Source organism: Lissotriton vulgaris, chromosome 8, assembly GCF_964263255.1.
Source record: "Lissotriton vulgaris chromosome 8, aLisVul1.2, whole genome shotgun sequence".
Taxonomy (NCBI): Eukaryota; Metazoa; Chordata; class Amphibia; order Caudata; family Salamandridae; genus Lissotriton; species Lissotriton vulgaris.
The window spans coordinates 483,026,169-483,046,395 of NC_141696.1; the positions used below are offsets into that span (position 1 = coordinate 483,026,169).

Here is a 20,227-nt window from a genome sequence, read left to right on the forward strand (position 1 = left end):
CTACTATATCACTGCGCCAACCTACTACAATACACCATTCTCCTATACTATTGCACTAGACTCGTTTACTACTGTAGCATCCTCCTATAATATTGCACCATGCTACAATATCAATACACCATCATGTTACACCAATACATCATCCTTAAAACTCCAAGCACTATCCTTCTATACAGATACACCATCCTTCTAGGCTAATGCACCATCATACTAGTCTAAGATGCACGCCTACTACATCAATGCACCACCCTCCCACACTGACACACCATTCTACTGTACTACTGCATTAACTTACTATACAAATCCTCCATCTGGTTAAGCATTCTTCTATCCTAATGCACCATCTTACTCAACCAGTAAGCAACAATTCCAGTTATTCCTAGACGTTACAAACGCCTGTTGTAGTACCTGGTGTATGATGCACTTTTGTAACAGCTGCACCCCCCTCCTTCACTGCGTCCACAGTTTAATAAAGTTTTTCTGCAACAAATGCAATGGTTTAACATAAATACACAAGCATTATGCATGAAATAGGAGACCGACAAGAAAACATACAAAGGATCAATGAATAACACTGGAATAATTCAGAGAAGAGACACAAATTGGACTTGTCTTTCTAAAGTGAGATCTTGTTGCTGCACCATTGAGACACATGAAATGAAGGCCAGGGAGGAGGGGTAATCTGCCCCCCCCCCCCCCCCCCCTTGCTGAAGTGATTTGCTCCGGGACCTTTGTGAATAGCTCACGCAGCCGGGGCCCTTGCTGGCCTCGGATGGAAACGTTTCCAAGGTGGAATGCGGAGTCGTATCCATGGTAAACAGCGCCGGCTGTCCGGCAGCGGTCAGTGAAAGGAGATATTAAACACCGGGCGCCTGCTAAGCGAAGGCACTGTTGTGTTTATGGACACACGACACCCCAGGGTCTTGGATTGTACTTTACAAAACAAAATGGCCCAGATCACAACATTCTTTGAGCATCTAACTCGTCGCCGAGGAGCGTAAAAGGCCGTCTTTCTGTAGACACTAACATGAGTCCAAAGATTCAAACAACTGGCAACAGGAGAAATCTCACATAAGCAGGCAGAATTTACAACCGCATAAAATATGCCATTTCCCTAATAGTAAAGGTTGGGTTGGGGCTTCGATGAGGAACCCTTCGCAAAGTTTTCGCTTGGCCAGTTTTCACAAACCATACCGGTACTTTTGACATCTAATTCGTGCACCTTTAAAAGTTTAGGGACACTGAAAATAATACCTAACTCAAGTGGATTTCTCCACCTCGAAAAAAAAATGCAGATGAAGAAAAATAAAAAGAACGGAATTTGTAGAAAAACTCTGGGGGACTAATTTCTTACAAGTACTTGCTGATGTTTGTGGATTTGTGAGAACCTCCAAAAAGTCAAATATACTCAACCACAGAGGCCTGCAAACTGCGAGCTGATTTGCGAATTTTTAAATAAATGGTCGACGAATGGCCCTCAAAGTAATTATGGCAAGGCAGAAGAGGCCGAGAATGCTCAAAGTGCTGGGCCCCGAGTAAAGCACTGAGTGAGGCTGGCTAGAAATAACTGGCCTCCCCTGGGGGTGGGAATCGCCCCTCACGGCATTGTTCCTGCTGTCAACACTGAAACGGGATCCCTGCTTGGGCATCAATGCTACACTTCTTTCCTATGCAGGACCCGGAGGAGTCACCTTTAAGGGTGGGGGGAGGAGTCACCTTTAAGGGTGGGGGGAGGAGTCACCTTTAAGAGTGGGGGGAGGAGTAGACAAAATCCGCCGTGGTCACTGCAGACCTCGCTTTTCCCCAGCCAAGCCACATATAGATAGTCCATATAAAAGCCTAGAAACAGGCTAAACCACAGGAGTAGTGTGCTCTAGAATTTGTATAGCGCTTTGAGTACCTGAAGAGGCTGAAAAGCGCTCAGATTTGCAACAGATTCCTGGCTGCTCTCTCGGAGACGGAGGATGAAAGAGTGTCGGATAGTAAGTACTACCTGACAAAGTTGACGTGTACATGTCTTTGCTTGATTTAAGGAGCACTGACAAGATCCAATAAGCCTCTGACAGAAAAGTCTTCAGAGAGCACTGTGTTTTTTGGCTGGGCTGCTGCAGAGGTCACAAGTGCTTTTGCGGCATTCTTTTGCCTAAAGCCATTTCAATCGCCAAGAATTCTCTCAATGGAAAAAGGAAAAGCAAGATCTAACAGGCCGCGCAGAGATCGACACACATGCACACCCCTCCGAAACCAGGTGGCAGTTACAAGTGCCCCAGAAAAAAAGCCAACATACTCGCAAAATATGCGTCCACGTATGTGGAAGTGCTTCAGACAGCTCAGCTGGTTAATGCATCTGCGGGGAAGTTCGGTTTAAAAACAGCCGGGTTCAATGCTGGTGGAGAAACGCAGCCCGTCGTCCTTCTAAAGCTGATTAGGCAAGTATGATAGATGAGAAGATCATATAACCGTTATTAACAGGGACAGGGATCAACACGTGTGTATGTGAATAGTGGTCATATCTCCAAGGGTAACATTGCAGCAATTTGCAATTATTACAGCTGCATCCACGGAGGGACTCAAAAGGGTCACTGCTGGGGGTTCAAAGAGCGCACAGGAAAGGCGAACTCGCTTCCTCGTAGGGTCCGTGGTGGAGGTTAGTTACCATCACTGCCAGTGCCTGCCTACGGCGGATGCCGTCTGTGAAGCCCATCTGTTTCCGGTTACTCGGCTCAACAATTAACGTGCACTCGTCGCCAGCTCCAAGAACTATCACAAACGCCCCCTCAGCCTTGAGTACCGTAAAAGAGAGCAGCCCAACTATCTCACGCGGTCTCGTAGCGGCTTGAAACCCGAATCTAGGGGTCATTTTCCATTCATGGTTTGCTTGCGATGGCTGCAGCTCACGGGTACGCAACATTTCCAGCCCTGGGTGTTCATATTAACATCCACATCAGTTTACAACTAAAACTTAATAGCAGGACTAACGTACCCAAAACACAATTTCCCTAAATTAAAACGTGCGTCAGGGCTGGAATGGTGGTGACCCTGTGACATGGAGCCACCTGACCACCCTTATCCAAGCCCTGGCTTTACTTGCCTCCTCTTATCCATTATAAAAGCAGAGTTGCGGACACCTGAGGGGAAACAAAAACAGACGTGAACACCCTACTCGCATCTGCCGTGGGGCTATTTGTCCTTCACGAGATGGCTCCGGTTACCAGCTCGAACCATTTTAGCACGACACGATACCTTTTTTCCAGTCTCTGCCTTTCATTTTCTAAATTTGAGTTATGTTCCTTTCCTCCACAGGTTTGGCCGAAGTGAAAGAAACTACAACTCCCAGAATGCACTTGCTACAATTAGTCGCCCAGGACCAGTGACATCGTGTCCGGCGCAGACGGGTCACCTGCCCGCCTGGCGCGCACTCACCTCAGCCGGTCCTCCGAGAAGCCGTTGAGTCCCTGGCTGTCGGGCCGGTCCCGCCTCCTCCGGTAGAGCCCAGACTGCGAGAGCTCCTTCAGCTGCAGCCTGTTCATATCTCCTGGGGACGGCGCGAGGCGTTTTTTCACGTTTCTGCAGAGTGCTAAAACTGCCAAAATGCCTGAAGAAGGTATGTGCGCACACCTGCAGCGGGCGGGCGAGCTCTGCGGGGCACGGGAGCGGCCCAGCCCGGCTTCCTGTTCCTGGCAGGTACACTCCCTCTCTGAAGGGCACCGCCGCGCGCTCCCCTTATCACCGGGCCTCGCACCTCGGGCGGCCACACGGAGGGGAGGGGAGTCGGCCGCAGGCCTTTGTCCCTCGCGGGGCCCTGGACAGGCCGCGGGTCAGCCAGGCCTCCCTCAGCCTCTTGGAAACGAGCCGTCAGGTAATGAGCAATGAACTGCTTCTCGCCCCCATTCATATTCGCGGCTGCAATGACACAGAAAAGCCCCTTGTTGACAACATTACACATTTAAATGGGGCCGTGACAATGAAACAAAACGAAGAGCACACCTTCGGGTGTCTTTCAGTGGGGTCTCAAGCCCTGTGACATCCCTCCTCTGCCCCTAATTAACCAGAAACAGAGCTTCAAAGGCCTAAATTGACCGCATCAGCCCACCCAATTGTGAAAGAAAGGATGTGCTCTTCCTGGAGGGGGGATCCGTAAAGTGGAAAATGAAAATAAGCGAGGCTTCCTGTAACACAGGAAAAAGACATTTGCCATGCAGTTGCGACAGTTTCTGTCCGTTGTGACGGGGCAATTTGTCAAAGGCAAGTCAGCATTCTGTTTGATTTTTTTTAAAGTAAGAAAAGGTTATGGAGGTGTGGTACACGCCAGACTCTGCTACCTATTTTTCCTTTTACTGGACTGCACATTTTCCAACAATACTAATAACCGCATAATAATATAAAACGAACATAACATGTATGCATTTCACGCCAAATAAAGTAACGTTAAGATGACGTGATTTAGGACAACAAAATAGAAAGTTGCGCGAGCTGCAGAACATTATACTTTTCAGGGGAAAAGTAACATGTTGCTTTCCAGCAGCATTCTAGGACTCGTAGTCTTAATATAATTCACGAGACTATCTACCTATAAATAGCAACAAGGTGGACGGCGGAAGTAAAAAAAAAAATGTCAGTGCAGCAGTATCACACGACAATGGGCCGTTTTTAAGCAGCCTAAAAAGTGGAGGCGTTTCACCGCATAATACAAACAAACACTGGTGCATTTGCCCAAAATATGGACAGGTGTTAGTGTAATTGACCAGTATCTCTGACAGACGTCCGTCTTCGCGTAATGTGATACTGCTTCCGAATGGCACATTGTTTTAATCTTTTGCCTGTTCTGGTAAACGCAAAAAAAGTAAGAAAAAAACGGTCCCCTCCCTCATATCAAACAAAACTGCCTTATTAAGATCCAAATTTTGAATTGATTCCCGAGAAGAAATCCCCTCACGGGCCACATTTACAAGTAACCCGGTTATGGTGGGGTGGAAACGCCACACCATTAACCGCATCGATGCGGCGGCTTTTCCCGCTGTGTGCGGCATTTTTGAATTTACCGCGTTACATTACGAGCTCAGCTCGTCATCAGCACACGGCTGGTAAGCCTGATGCTGAGCTCGTCATCAGCATCGAAGTGGTTAAACATCACTACAGGATGGTAACATTTCATGAGGACCAATACTGTGTTGAACTCCGTGGGATGGAAAAGAACTAGAAACTGAATTTACTGACTGAATTCCACACAGAATTCCTAGTTCAGTGGGGTTTAACAGGCACATTTACCAACTGCTCCAAACAAGAGGTAAACTCATGCCCATATTGAAGTTCTCATCCTTGACCGCACCTCCATTTTGTCCTTTTGTTGTCTTGAGGTGGTATAGGCTCTGGTAGGCACAAACTAAGAACGTGTACAAGATGGAAGCTCAGTGATGTAATCAATAGAACTATTAACCGGTTGGTGCCTCAAAAGTAATGTGGCTGTCCAAGTACTGGACTGCCAAAAAACCCATCCAAATCAGATCCGAAATTCTCCACATCTTTCCTCCAGTGTGAGAAGGCTCAGCTGCATTTTTGATCAATGATGAATCCCACCATTCCACAGAAGATGGAATACTTTGTGCATTACTGCTTGCAGAGTTTGACCACTTAAGTGAAGAGTACAAAGGGTTTTCTCAGGAACAGAAGTGGAAAAGTAAAAAAAAAAAAGAAACAGAAAAGGACCTTTTCTGTTCTTCCTAGCACATAATATATTTGAAGCAGTTGTCTCTTACTTTGGAAATAGCCAGTATATTTATATAGTAGTGCATTACTTATCCCAGCTATCCATCCAGGTGGTGGTGTCTGGTTCCCAAGGCGCACCATAGCCTACATTTCCACACAGATGCTGAAAATGCACAGCTATGGGTCTGCCAATGTTGTGGAAAGCAGTGGTTTATCCTGTTGTGGTCCTTGGGCGTAGTGGTGGCTAGGATGAGTAAAAGTAAATGCCCCAAAGACTGAAAGGTAAGTCTTGGGAAGCCCTGCATTTCTTTCATTGACAAGATATTGTTTGCACCCCTCAGAAAAGTTTTTGGTACAATTACTTTAACTCAAACCATGGATGCAAGCCTGATAGTTTTGTTTGATATGGGCTAAATTCTGAACAAGCATTTGAAAGAGATAAGCAAATGAAGAAATGTAGACAGTCTATGTTAGTAAAAAGGATTATATCCCGTACTAACGTTAAAAGAACCATCAGAAAATAAGTGCACAGAGAAAAAGAAGAATTTAATGACTAGTGGTGACTCAGATGATTATCTGGAGGATGTTAGTGAAAAATCTGCCACCGTACCATGAGGAAGCACATAGATTTAACCCTAGTGCCCCTTTCTTAACACCACCTTTGGTTCCACAAATTGTGCATGAACCTGCACTAGAAAAACTCTTACAGGAACGGGAAAGAGAGGCAATAATTAAACAGAGAAGTGAATTAATTCAGAACATTTCCCAGTTGAACACAAGCCCTGAAGCCTTAACTATACCGGTAACTATAGGTCCTGTTGTTCCCTTGTATGGAGATAAACAGATCTGTCCTAAAACCCCTGTTCTGACCACACCTGTAGTACAGCCTAGAAAGGAAACCTTGATTGTTGTTGACCAAGCAAGTGAGTGTGAGTTAGTAATATCCCTAATGGATGTACCTATAAGAGAACACGGAATTAGCTCAAACGGGAAAAACACTCCCGGAAGCCACAGAGAGGTAAGGATGGAAACATCCTCAGGTACAAGAAGTGCTACTGTGGTATCCCCAGAAGAAATAGAGAGGTGGTCAAGAAATAGAAAAGCAAAAATCACAGCCAAAAGCATTGGATATTTTTAAATTAAGAGTTGAATTGGAAGAATTGCTTGCTGGAAATGTGGGGTTAGAGAGATTAAATACATTCAGTGAGGATGAATTGTTATTTATATGTCAAAGTATTACTTGAAATACAAACATTTTCCATGAGAAATTAATGAATTTGGCTTCTGATATGGGATTTGATATTGGAAAATCTAAAGTGTTACAGAAACCAAACTGAGCTACATTTTCGGACAAAGATTTAGAAAACATGAATGTGTCCGGACCAAAAGTGCAAATAAAGGAATTATTTCAGAAATGGGGGGGGAATTTAGACAAGTGGAAAGCTAGGTGGACAAAGAAAAAAGAGGAAGCCCAAGCAAAAAGTACTACATCTGAATATGTGCTAAAAGAATCAGAAAAGGTAGAAAGGTTGTGTCCAATGAGAGAAGTGCCAGAAGGAGGGTATGCACATGTCCCATGCTCCCAACAGGATATTTTATCATTCACAAATGATTTCCCGAAACTCAGAGAGAAACCTGTAGAGTGGTACAGGCAAGTCAAAAGAATTGTAAAAGTCTCAAAAGTATTGTTGAAGGATTTAGATGGGTTGTTTGATATCGTAGTACCCACAGATTTATGGACAGAGTGCAAAATTACCATAGATTTGCCCAGTGACGAGTACCCCAGAGATCCAAAGACAGGAGCCCCCTCAGATGATGTGATGAAAAAATACCATCAAGTCATAACCTTCCTGAAAGGGAAAGTACCCCCAAAAGAAACAGATTGGACAAGAATAGACAGGACTACCCAAAATAAAGATGAATCAGTACATGCATATTATGAACGCCTTTTACAGGTATTCAAGCAGTACAGTGGGTTGGAAAACATTGATATAAAATACATGACACATTTTATTTATTGGTTTGTGTCAGGGTTAATGCCAGACATTTTGCAAATGATTAAAGATCATAAAATCTGCTAGCATGCCAAGCCTGTTGATGAAATACTCAAGTATGCAAAATATTGTGGGGATGAAATTGACAACAGACGAAAGAATTTAGAAGTGAAGGTAATGTAAGCACAAGTAAAATTAGAAGAGCAGCAGGAACTCCAGTTGAATCAATTGAAAAATAATCAGAATCAAGGAGATGGAAACAGGGGTAAACCGAGAGGAAGAATAAACAGAGCGGAGGCAAAGAAAAAGTTTCCTTGTCATGAGTGCAGAAAAATGGGACATTGGAGGAACCCTTTCTCCTCTCTTCAAGCTGGACTAAAACAGATCTCGGCATGGATGTTGGAGCACAAATTAAAATTAAACGGGGAGAAAACAGAACTGCTTCTGTTTGGCTCAGACATCTCGCTCTGGGGCCCACAACATTGGCCGCCGGAGATGGGCCCTCTTCCCACTCCTACTCCTTCTGCCCGGAACCTGGGGGTCCTCCTGGACAACCAACTGTCTTTCAGGCAGCACGTCGTGAAAGTCTCTGCCACCTGTACCACCATCATCAGGTGGCTTAGGAAAATCTCGTGGATGCTGCCTGCTGACACCTTGAAATCTGTAGTCCAGGCTCTTGTCATCTCACGCCTGGACTATGGTAACATCTTACTTTTGGGCGCCTGTAAGGAGGTCACTAAGAAGTACCAGGTAGTACAAAATATGGCTGTTCGCCTTATTTGTAAACTACCCGCCAGATCCTCAGCCTCTTCCCACATGCGTAACCTACATTGGCTGCGGATCGAGAGCAGGGTCAAATTTAAGGCATTATGTTTCATGCATAAAATAATGACCGGAAAAGCTCCTCCTTACTTATCTATTCTGGTGCAGCAATATCTTCCTCCGCGCACACTTAGGTCTTCCACCCAGAATAAGTTCAGGATTCCACGCATCAAGAGAGCAAAAATGGGAGGTCGCTAATTTTTTCTGCTGGCTCCCTCTCTTTGGAACTCTTTACCCCTCCCTCTGCGTTCTGAAATGTGCTTCCTTACTTTCCGTAAGGGAATCAAGACCTGGCTTTTTAATATGTAAGTTCGCTGATTTGACTCCCTCCTCATTTGGCATACTGTTTTTTACTCCCAGCGCCGGGAAACCCACGGGTAGCTGAGCGCTTAAGAAATGTAATAATAAAAATAAATAAATAAACGAGTGTAACGCTGTACTGAGTAATAAAGTCCAAACTGACAATTTGAAGCAACAGCAACAGGTAATACAAAACCAGTTACCACTTGAACATATGCCAGATTCTGGGAGCCAAGCTAAATACAGTGTGGTTACCACAAATTGGGAGGGAAGTGGAAGGAGAGACGCAGTGACATCCCAATTTCTTTTGAGTGATGCATTTTTCGAGGAAGATAGTTACTGACGGTGCCTGAGAGGGGAGGACAAGGAGTGCATTCTTGGCGAATCCTTGCCGGTATATTAGTCAGGTCCACACATTGAGGGAAAAGTTGAGGGAAATTAGGTTACCTTTTTGTTGGATACTGGCGCTACCCGTTTTCCTGTGAGAACAGCAGACGTTCCAAACCTACCCCTTTCGGGAGAAGCGATCCAAGTAGTGGGAGTTTCTAATAAAAGGTGTTCGCTGACCTTTTGGCTTTACCAACTCCGTTAAGCCTTATTTTTAAAAAAAGAAAAAAAACCTTATTGATGTGCATCAACGTCAAAAAAGTGCAACAACGGCTGCTTCATCATGACGTATGCCTGCACATACGTAATGACATGGCGGCCATACTGGAGATGAGTTAGTTACACCTGGTTTGTTTAACTTAATGATCCTAAATATATACAAACCACTGAAGATATTTTTTGCCTCTGAAGAAAGTGTAAATGCATTGCTTTCATACATACATTTACTGGCTAATGTAGAGCTGCCCGTAGTAACTAGCATAAATTGTAATTTGTTTATCTATGTGTGCGGTGCATCAGAAGATGGCACAAAAAAAAGAGGGAGAGTGACCTGACGCCTCCTTCACAGGTTGTGTTGTAATGGATGTAATATTTTTAGTTAAGCTGTGGTGGCTCTCAAGTCAGAAGTGAAGTTAGTGAAGCTGACCTTGGAGAACATTCAAACTCTGTTTATCTTTACCTGCGGTGCTAGTTACAGAATTTGGCAGGGCAGTCTGTTGCCTGGACTCCAACTCCTCCTAGGGATAAATTAGATATGCAGTCAAATAAACCCCCTGCTACTGTGAATTTATTATTTATCCAAGGCCGCAGTCTGTCACAACACAACTTTGAATTATTTGGAAGGGGGATTATTTATTAAATGGGTAGAATATGTAAAAGGAAAAAGTGAACATCATGCTAGGATATACGCACAATGAAATATGAAATGGCTATTTAATGAAATAACACTACAGAAGTGAAGTTCTGGCTTTGATATACAACTTCAGCAAAAGACAATATCTCATATCACCATAGCAGTTGTCTTATCTAGGGCAGCTGAACTTTACTACAATTCATCCCCATAAGAGGAAAAGGGAAGAAACTCACCCTATTACTCCATGCACAACCTCTAATGCTTCCTACTTAGTGGTCCTGTCCAATTCACAAAGTAAAAAGTTATTCATACTTTTTCCCTGGCCTCAGATACATATCCGGTAGCAGGACTGAGAGTCCCTCATGGTATACCACACCACGCTCCATCAGATGGCACACGACTACACCAGTGGCGGCTCCTCCGCTAAGGCGGAGGAGCGTCGCGCTAAGCCGGAGGAGCGTCGCCCTACTGCCAGGAAGCAACAAAAGAAAAAAAAATGATAATAAAGTAATATTATCATTTTATTTTGTCCTCCAGCTGCGTCAGCGTGCATGAGGGAGCAGGTCTGCAAAGCAGGGGAGGAGTGGTAGAACACTCCTGTGTGCAATGACTAACTGGTCGGCCCTCTCGGGCTGAACAAAACAGTCATATGCTCTTCCCTGTTCTCCATGCAGTACAGCCTGCATAGAGAACATGCCCACCCCTCCAGCCCCTAACTGAGCAGCGTGTTACGGCGCTCAGACCAATGACAACGCTGCATTGCAGCATTGTGACTGGCTGCAGGGTGCGTGGGAGCCCTGGTGCTTCCTCACAAGAAACCAGGAAGAGGACGGGACACAGGAGAGGCGATGGTGGTCAGCCAGCCAGGAGGTAAGTGATACCCCCCGCGCACCTTCGCCCCCACCTGCCTCACTGCTGCTTCTAAGCAGCAGCCGCGACTGGACTACACAGCTCACTCAGCTTCTTAGGCTTACTCCCATGACCTTAGGTCAAGGTCTATTTATCTCTATAGCCCACCATGTACCTTAGGTTGTCCCAAACAGACTCCTTTAGAGACATACAGTGGAATAGGTCTTAAATACCTGAGTTCTATGTGCAACAAGGTGTGCAGTCACATATTGCCAAGTGGGGTGGGAATCAATCAGGGCGCTCTATACATTCCATGTCTTTCCACTATGTCTATTAAAGATTGGGCAAGGCGACTTAGTTTGGAGTTATATGACAGGCAGTTGCTTGTTCTTCAATATTAATGATTCCAAACAACAAAACACAATATCATCTTTATATAGCCACCATGAAACTGGTCCCATTTCACCCGAAATGCACACAATTAGTGTAGATGAGTCAATTGTTTCGTTGGGAGCAAGAAAGCCTGAGGGAGTCCACTCACAGCGAAACAGGACACAAGCTATATGAGGCAGATACAAGGAACTACCTTCCCCAAAGGGAAAGCAATATACACCTAATTGTGAAAACTCTGCTCCCTATAGGACTGAATGTGATTATTTTGGAACCTCTTGCTTGGTGGTGTTGAAAATGTGTGGACTGCTTTACTAATAGGACTACAATGCGAAACAGGAATTCCTCCAACAAAAAAAAGCAAACTTGACTAAGTGATAAAGAAAAGAGGGGATATAAAAAATGTGTAATTCTAAGAAACACTGGGCACATTAACAGGAACAGGATTTGCTGTTGCAAGTGAAGCCTTCATGGGCTGAATACACATATGAGTAAGAAAAACACCCTCAGCAAACCACAGAGTGCCGTCGACCCTATCCTTCAAAGTCAGTGACAGTGCAAACAAGAGCAGCGTTTATACCTGAAGAACTGCCATCTAAATCCCATGGAAAATATGCAAATATTTATTTTAACAACCAAGCCATAGACGCAATTGTAGAATAGAAATCCATGTGATGAGCAGGTACAGTCTGTAAAAATTCCTCCTGGCAAGGCAAACACTGAAAAAAATGCCTGCAGCCCCCCCCCCGCAAAAAAAGAATAAAAGCACTCTGTCATGTTGTAACAAATTTGCTTATGGAATGCCAACAGGCTCAAATGCAGGGATTCTCAAAAACAGAAAACTCTTTTCTGTGCAGATTGAATCCAAATCTATGTAAAGAGGGTCTTTCTCCTGAAGAAATGGGATATAAGACCAGGCATTCAAATATTAGGGGTTACTCAAATGGCTATTTCTATAAATGGTTTAAAAAGATGGACAATATGAACTTCATACCAATCAGCTAAACATTTTATAATCTAGGTCTTTTAGTACAGTTTGTGTTACAACGCTTCAAAACACTTAAACTGTCAGGTTATTCACAGCTGTGGGCAATACACACATTGAGCAAAAATATATAGTTGCTGCATTCTTGTGACCACTTTGAGAGAGGGAGAGATGTGGTCTGCGCCAGAGCTCCAGTCACGGCCGGATTGCGCAGCCTATCCTCCAGGGGATTCCTCTGGAATGGCTTTCTAGGTTGGCATCAGAGACAGTCTTGCTCCCTCCTATAGGGAGTGCAGAGAATCAAGATTTTGATGGGCTTTCACCGTACCCCACTGGGCTGGATTGGTGCCATTTTTTGGGGGGGAAGATTCTGGAAGTACCCATGGAGGATTCGGGCCATGAGCTCAGAAAAATGTGCAAAGGGATGGATGAATGTAACCCTGGGCGGTGAACTCCCCTCGCGGAGTTTGCAAAGTTTTCCGCACTCCGCGATATGCGGAGCTGGCGGAGTTCCGAAAAACGCAGCTCCACGTAGGGGAGTTGATTTTATCTTGCTTGCGTTCGTCAAGTTGGCGACCAAGAGCGAGGAAAATCAAACTCCAAGCGATATTTTTCCTTGTTTGCGATCGCCATCAAGTTGGCGAGCACGAGCATGGAAAATCAACCTCCCGGTGAGATTTCTCAACGCAGGGGGAGGGGGGGTCAGGTTTCTCATTGCGAGTGGTCGCGTATGCTCGCTACCGCTCATATTGAGAAACAGTCCATTTGCATTGAGAAAACTGTAGCTCGAGTAAAAATCTACTTGAGCGGCAGAAAAGGAAAGCAGGGACCGCTTGCGCTGTGCCTGGTGCCGTTCGCGATGACTGCACAGTGCCGGATGCTTGTCCACACTGTGCAATCACAGCGAAAACAGCATTTTTCTATCGTACTCCACCGCTTGCGGAGCTCCGCGTAATGTGGCAGAGTTTTTTTTGCACTTTGCGGACTTCTGCGAAATGAAACTCCGACCAGGGTTAGATGAATGGTTAAGACTTTCTGTCTAGCTTATCCTGCATTGAACCTCAAAACATTCATATTTTTTTAAACATTTTTGAACTTGTATTTGATTTTTTTTAATGTAGAGTTTATCTTTTTTCCAGTGCATTTTTAAAAAAAATAAATGTACTCTGAGACGTTTTATTTACAACCAAACATTTCATGATCTCAGCCCTTTTTCTGTCTGCGTGTCCTTGTTTTTTGATCATCACGGTGCTCAAACGATCCTCTTCATATCTGAATATCCACACCTGTCTTTCAGGCACAAATCTGCGACCTACACCCACCCTGATAAAGAGTGGGTGAGGAGATGGGCTTGTGTGATGCATTATCGTGGGGAATTTCTTTTTTCTACTAATAGAGGTTGGCATCCCTTTTACATAGGTGCTATTTCATTGCAGTACATATGTATGAATCCCTCTGCTTTGAGCACTGCATGTGACACAGGTTCTCAAGTAGTACTACGCCTTTCTAAGTTCACCTAAGACTTTTGAAGTAATCCACTCAAAGTTAGCAGAATGGATTACATCAGAAAGAAGGAATACATTTTTTTTCTATAAAGTTGTAAAAGGTGTAAAGTTCTTTTTTTTTTTAACTTTGCTTTTGGCAAAAAAACAAATTCAGTGACTCAGATAGCATGCCATTATTACATCATTACATTTTCATACATTTACCTGTTTCGTGCAATAGAATTTCCATAGTGGTAGCACATTTGTCATCACCCTAACTTGCATTACAAGCTAGTTTGCTTCAATTTTATGATCATAACTGATCATAATTAATTCCTTGCCGCCAGGCACTGCCTTAATGGTGCCCATATATCTCTAGGTCTAGACTTAGTCGGTGGTAACACTGGTACACTTCTGACTGAGTGCTACATAGGAATAAGTCTGAACTCAGAAACTGCATCCAGCTGCAACTTCATAGGAGAATATGTTGAATTCTTTGAAAAGTACCTAAAGTTGGAAATGTATTCTAAAATTGGGTTTAAGTCTACATTTGTTAACTGCCAACTTTTTAGGGGCACCATTGTGAATTGGGCCCTATAACTGCAGGTTAGCCTCTATAGTTTATGGTTCCAATGGGATCCCATTAACAGTTGGTGATTTATTCATAACTGTGCAACGGAGCACTTGTGAACACTAAAATTCTGAGAAAAAGCCAAGAGGAAATGGGAAATGAATATGACTTGCTAATTTTAGGTGACCATCAACTGCAGATTATTACACTAGTACGCCCCCAACAAAAAAACGGAATATCGCCGCCATAAATAATTCCCAAAATAGACAGCTTTTTCAATTTTATTTAAACAGTGTGTAAAAATACAGCCACTACCAACTGCAGGGAAAAGTCATGCTGACACACACAGCTATTTTTGCCTCTACAATAGTATATTTTGCAGTAAAAGTTGCTCAGTGCACCCTAGATTTTCCATTTCCTGAGATGAATGGATGGGGGTGTAACACCACTGATTAATGGAGCCCCGCTTATCTGGTTTCCACCCGGAAGGGGCCAGGGACTAGACCGCTTCCAGAAGTAATTCACCATCACCACATTAAAAACACAACCACGTTTAAAACTGTGTATCGGTTTACAGAAATCAGTCTGATCCTCAAGTAGTCAAGGGTTGCAGCATCCCGTCAAGGTTGCCAGCTCACAGGCGGCAACAAGAGCAGCTTTACCCACTCCAGGCTTTTTTAGGACACAGAAGTTTGCATGCTGGGACAAGGAGGTCCACGCACCTAACCAAAACGACACCTCCCACCATAAAAAGTTGAGTTGGCAAAATATAAATCAAATTAAAATATATAATTGGACAAAAGGGGCTCAGTGGCATGGGGCCACCTGGCAACTCATTCCCTCACTCACTCATCAAGTGCTTGGAAAGCAGTCAAAGGCTTACTAGAAAAACATGCAGTAACAGAGTAGTCTTGTTAAAGAAGTGGCAGGCCGTGCAGAGATTTACACATGCGCATTTCTACCTTAAAGTCAATACATCGTTTCTTAGTACAGACATTTGATAAAGGAGTTATTTAAAGAATGAGCAGCGTGTGCACTGGCTACCAAAACTGTACAATGGATAACCAGAGCAGTTGTAACATATCCAGACATCATGTAATCTCCAATATGTTCTTAACGGGAAAAAACGTAAGATCTGAACATTCCCTAGTCTCATGGGATCACCTGTGTTCCTGTTCAAAAGGGTAACTCCACCCTGATCAAACAAATCTAATTTAAAAGCTACAGCGTTGAGGAAACCTGCAGGTGGTTAATCCAATATGTGAAGTAAATTAGAAACCTATGGGCAACTTGTATGCGATGCACAAAAATATTTTTAACATTCCTTTGAAACAGAAATCACAAAGCTAAAATAAAAACATTGTATGGGTTAATTCAGAAAATGAAAGGAGAGTTGACTAGGCTAACTGGTATGGGAATCTGGTAAAGGTAAAATGGACAAGGTGTCAAACATAGCAAAGGGTGCAAGGGGGAAGGGTGCAAGGCAGAGGGGGAGAAGGGTGCAAGGCAGAGGGGGGAAGGGGGGAAGGATGCAAGGCGGAGGGGGGAAGGGTGCAAGGGGGAGGGGGGAAGGGTGCAAGGGGAAGGGGGAAGGGTGCAAGGGGAAGGGGGAAGGGTGCAAGGGGAAGGGGGAAGGGTGCAAGGCGGAGGGGGGGGAAGGATGCAAGGCGGAGGGGGGAAGGATGCAAGGCGGAGGGGGGGAAGGATGCAAGGCGGAGGGGGGGAAGGGTTCAAGGGGGAGGGCGAGAAGGGTGCAAGGCAGAGGGGAGAAGGATAAAAGGCGGAGGGGAGAGGGTGCAAGGTAGAGAAGTGTGAAAGTCGGAGGGGGATAAGTGTGAAAGTCGGAGGGGGATAAGTGTGAAAGTCGGAGGGGGATAAGTTGTGCGAGGGGGAGAAGGGTGCGGGGGAGAAGAGTGCAAGGGGGAGGGGAGAAGGGTGCAAGGGGAGAAGGGTGCAAGGCAGAGGGGGCGATGAGGTTCAAGGTGGAGAAGGGTGGAAGGGGAGAAGAGTGGAAGGCGAAGGGGAGAAGGCTGGAGGGCGGAAGGGGTGAAGGGCGGAAGGGGAGAAGGGTGGAGGGCGGAAGGGGAGAAGGGTGCAAGACGGAGGAGGAGAAGGGTGCGAAGTGTGCAGGTTGGAGGAGGAGAAGGGTGCAAGGCAGAGGGGGAGAAGGGTGAAAGGCAGAGGGGGAGAAGGGTGAAAGGCAGAGGGGGAGAAGGGTGAAAGGCAGAGGGGGAGAAGGGTGAAAGACAGAGGGGGAGAAGGGTGAAAGACAGAGGGGGAGAAGGGTGAAAGACAGAGGGGGAGATGGGTGAAAGGCAGGGGGGAGAAGGGTGCAAGGGGGAGAAGGGTGTAAGGGGGAGAAGGGTGCAAGGGGGAGAAGGGTGCAAGGGGGAGAAGGGTGCAAGGGGGAGAAGGGTGCAAGGGGGAGAAGGGTGCAAGGGGGAGAAGGGTGCAAGGGGGAGAAGGGTGCAAGGGGGAGAAGGGTGCAAGGGGGAGAAGGGTGCAAGGGTGCAAGGGGGAGAAGGGTGCAAGGCAGATGGGGGGAAGGGTGCAAGGCAGATGGGGGGAAGGGTGCAAGGCAGATGGGGAGAAGGGTGCAAGGCAGATGGGGAGAAGGGTGCAAGGCAGATGGGGAGAAGGATGCAAGGCGGAGGGGGGGAAGGATGCAAGGCGGAGGGGGAGACGGGTGCAAAGCAGAGGGGGAGACGGGTGCAAGGCAGAGGGGGAGACGGGTGCAAGGCAGAGGGGGAGACGGGTGCAAAGCAGAGGGGGAGACGGGTGCAAGGCAGAGGGGGAGACGGGTGCAAGGCAGAGGGGGAGACGGGTGCAAGGCAGAGGGGGAGACAGGTGCAAGGCAGAGGGGGAGACGGGTGCAAGGGGGAGAAGGGTGCAAGGGGGAGAAGGGTGCAAGGGGGAGAAGGGTGCAAGGGGGAGAAGGGTGCAAGGGGGAGAAGGGTGCAGGGGGGAGAAGGGTGCAAGGCAGATGGGGGAAGGGTGCAAGGCAGATGGGGAGAAGGGTGCAAGGCAGATGGGGAGAAGGGTGCAAGGCAGATGGGGAGAAGGGTGCAAGGCAGATGGGGAGAAGGATGCAAGGCGGAGGGGGGGGAAGGATGCAAGGCGGAGGGGGGGAAGGATGCAAGGCGGAGGGGGGGAAGGATGCAAGGCGGAGGGGGGGAAGGATGCAAGGCGGAGGGGGGAAGGATGCAAGGCAGAGGGGGGGGGAAGGGTGCAAGGGGGAGGGCGAGAAGGGTGCAAGGCGGAGGGGAGAGGGTGCAAGGTAGAGAAGTGTGAAAGTCGGAGAGGGATAAGTGTGAAAGTCGGAGGGGGATAAGTGTGAAAGTCGGAGGGGGATAAGTGTGAAAGTCGGAGGGGGATAAGTGTGAAAGTCGGAGGGGGATAAGTGTGAAAGTCGGAGGGGGATAAGTGTGAAAGTCGGAGGGGGATAAGTTGTACGAGGGGGAGAAGGGTGCGGGGAGAAGAGTGCAAGGGGGAGGGGAGAAGGGTGCAAGGGGGAGGGGAGAAGGGTGCAAGGGGGAGAAGGGTGCAAGGCAGAGGGGGAGAAGGATGCAAGGCGGAGGGGGGAAGGATGCAAGGCGGAGGGGGGAAGGATGCAAGGCAGAGGGGGGGGAAGGGTGCAAGGGGGAGGGCGAGAAGGGTGCAAGGCGGAGGGGAGAGGGTGCAAGGTAGAGAAGTGTGAAAGTCGGAGGGGGATAAGTGTGAAAGTCGGAGGGGGATAAGTGTGAAAGTCGGAGGGGGATAAGTGTGAAAGTCGGAGGGGGATAAGTGTGAAAGTCGGAGGGGGATAAGGGTGAAAGTCGGAGGGGGATAAGTGTTAAAGTCGGAGGGGGATAAGTTGTACGAGGGGGAGAAGGGTGCGGGGAGAAGAGTGCAAGGGGGAGGGGAGAAGGGTGCAAGGGGGAGGGGAGAAGGGTGCAAGGGGGAGAAGGGTGCAAGGGGGAGAAGGGTGCAAGGGGGAGAAGGGTGCAAGGGGGAGAAGGGTGCAAGGGGGAGACGGGTGCAAGGCAGAGGGGGGGACGGGTGCAAGGCAGAGGGGGGGACGGGTGCAAGGCAGAGGGGGGGACGGGTGCAAGGCAGAGGGGGGGACGGGTGCAAGGCAGAGGGGGGGACGGGTGCAAGGCAGAGGGGGGGACGGGTGCAAGGCAGAGGGGGAGACGGGTGCAAGGCAGAGGGGGGGATGGGTGCAAGGCAGAGGGGGGGACGGGTGCAAGGCAGAGGGGGGACGGGTGCAAGGCAGAGGGGGGACGGGTGCAAGGCAGAGGGGGGACGGGTGCAAGGCAGAGGGGGGACGGGTGCAAGGCAGGGGGGGGGGTGCAAGGCAGAGGGGGGGACGGGTGCAAGGCAGAGGGGGGGACGGGTGCAAGGCAGAGGGGGGGACGGGTGCAAGGCAGAGGGGGGGACGGGTGCAAGGCAAAGGGGGGGGACGGGTGCAAGGCAAAGGGGGGGGACGGGTGCAAGGCAGAGGGGGGGACGGGTGCAAGGCAGAGGGGGGGACGGGTGCAAGGCAGAGGGGGGGACGGGTGCAAGGCAGAGGGGGGGACGGGTGCAAGGCAGAGGGGGGGACGGGTGCAAGGCAGAGGGGGAGACGGGTGCAAGGCAGAGGGGGAGACGGGTGCAAGGCAGAGGGGGAGACGGGTGCAAGGCAGAGGGGGAGACGGGTGCAAGGCAGAGGGGGAGACGGGTGCAAGGCAGAGGGGGAGACGGGTGCAAGGCAGAGGGGGAGACGGGTGCAAGGCAGAGGGGGAGACGGGTGCAAGGCAGAGGGGGAGACGGGTGCAAGGCGGAGGGGGAGAAGGGTGCAAGGCGGAGGAGGAGAGGGGTGCAAGGCAGAGGGGTAGAAGTGTGCAAGGGAGAGCATGAGGAGCATCTAACAGAACCAGGCTTGTCAGCAGTTTTTACGGACCCCTATAGAAACAACTATGCAGGGCCCCAAGTCACAAGCGCCTGTTTCGAAGTTTAAAAATAAAGTGTTATGGGAAAGAGAAAACACAGTAGCTCCAGTCTCTGCCACCAACTAATGATTTCAAATGCGTCAGCTGACGTGAAAAAACACAAATGCTAGCTTCAAAACCTATGCATAGATTTTATAGCACAAGCACCGGTGCTGTCAGAGCAGGGTCTGAGGAAAAGAGTCCCTTTGGCAGTCCTGGAGTGTCTGTATCAAGGTGTTCAGAAAAGGGGGTGGTGATGAACAGAGTGTCTGAATTAAGCAGACCACTCTTACCCAGTCCAAAGATCAGGGCTTGATCCATCACCGTTATTTATCTCACTGGCTTGGTAGTTTGGTCTGCCCTGTTCCCATGATGCACTGGGCCAGGGTCAGATTAATTTGCATATAGCCAAGTTCTGAGCTGGGATGGTGCAGTGAGCTAAAAAACAGTGATGGATCAAGCCCTGATCTTTGGACTGGGTAAGAGTGGTCTGCTTAATTCTGACACTCTGTTCATCACCACCCCCTTTTCTGAATCATTTTTGTCCACCATAAGCGTGGAAGGGTATACTCAGATGTGAGTCCCTTGCTCATTGCACCATCAGGATTCAAGCAAGACGGCTCAAATGCCAGAAACCGGTCCCCGGTAGCTTGTTTCCTTCCCAGTATAAGAATTGGCTTGGTAGTTTGGTCTGCCCTGTTCCCATGATGCACTGGGCCAGGGTCAGACTAATTTGCATATAGCCAAGTTCTGAGCTGGGATGGTGCAGTGAGCTAAAAAACGGTGATGGATCAAGCCCTGATCTTTGGACTGGGTAAGAGTGGTCTGCTTAATTCAGACACTCTGTTCATCCCCACCCCCTTTTCTGAATCATGTATCAAGGTGTGACTGCATCAGTGCTCCCTTTACACGCGGTATCGCAATCAGCGGCTGTCTC

General features: G+C 47.7%; 1 protein-coding gene across 7 annotated transcripts in view; it reads right to left on the reverse strand.

Annotated features, from left to right (window-relative positions):
* Positions 1-20,227, reverse strand: part of LIMS1 (LIM zinc finger domain containing 1) — a 407,029-nt gene that overhangs the window by 236,157 nt on the left and 150,645 nt on the right. Inside the window, exon 1 of one of the 7 annotated variants that reach the window (XM_086934295.1) lies at positions 3,424-3,693. The exons of 5 other annotated variants lie outside the window; for them this stretch is intronic. In XM_086934295.1, coding sequence (XP_086790421.1) covers positions 3,424-3,530 — 107 coding nt within the window. In that variant the 5' untranslated portion in view covers positions 3,531-3,693. Of the gene's footprint in view, positions 1-3,423; positions 3,694-20,227 lie in introns of those variants that run through there. One more of the 7 variants, XM_086934294.1, reaches the window with a different exon arrangement.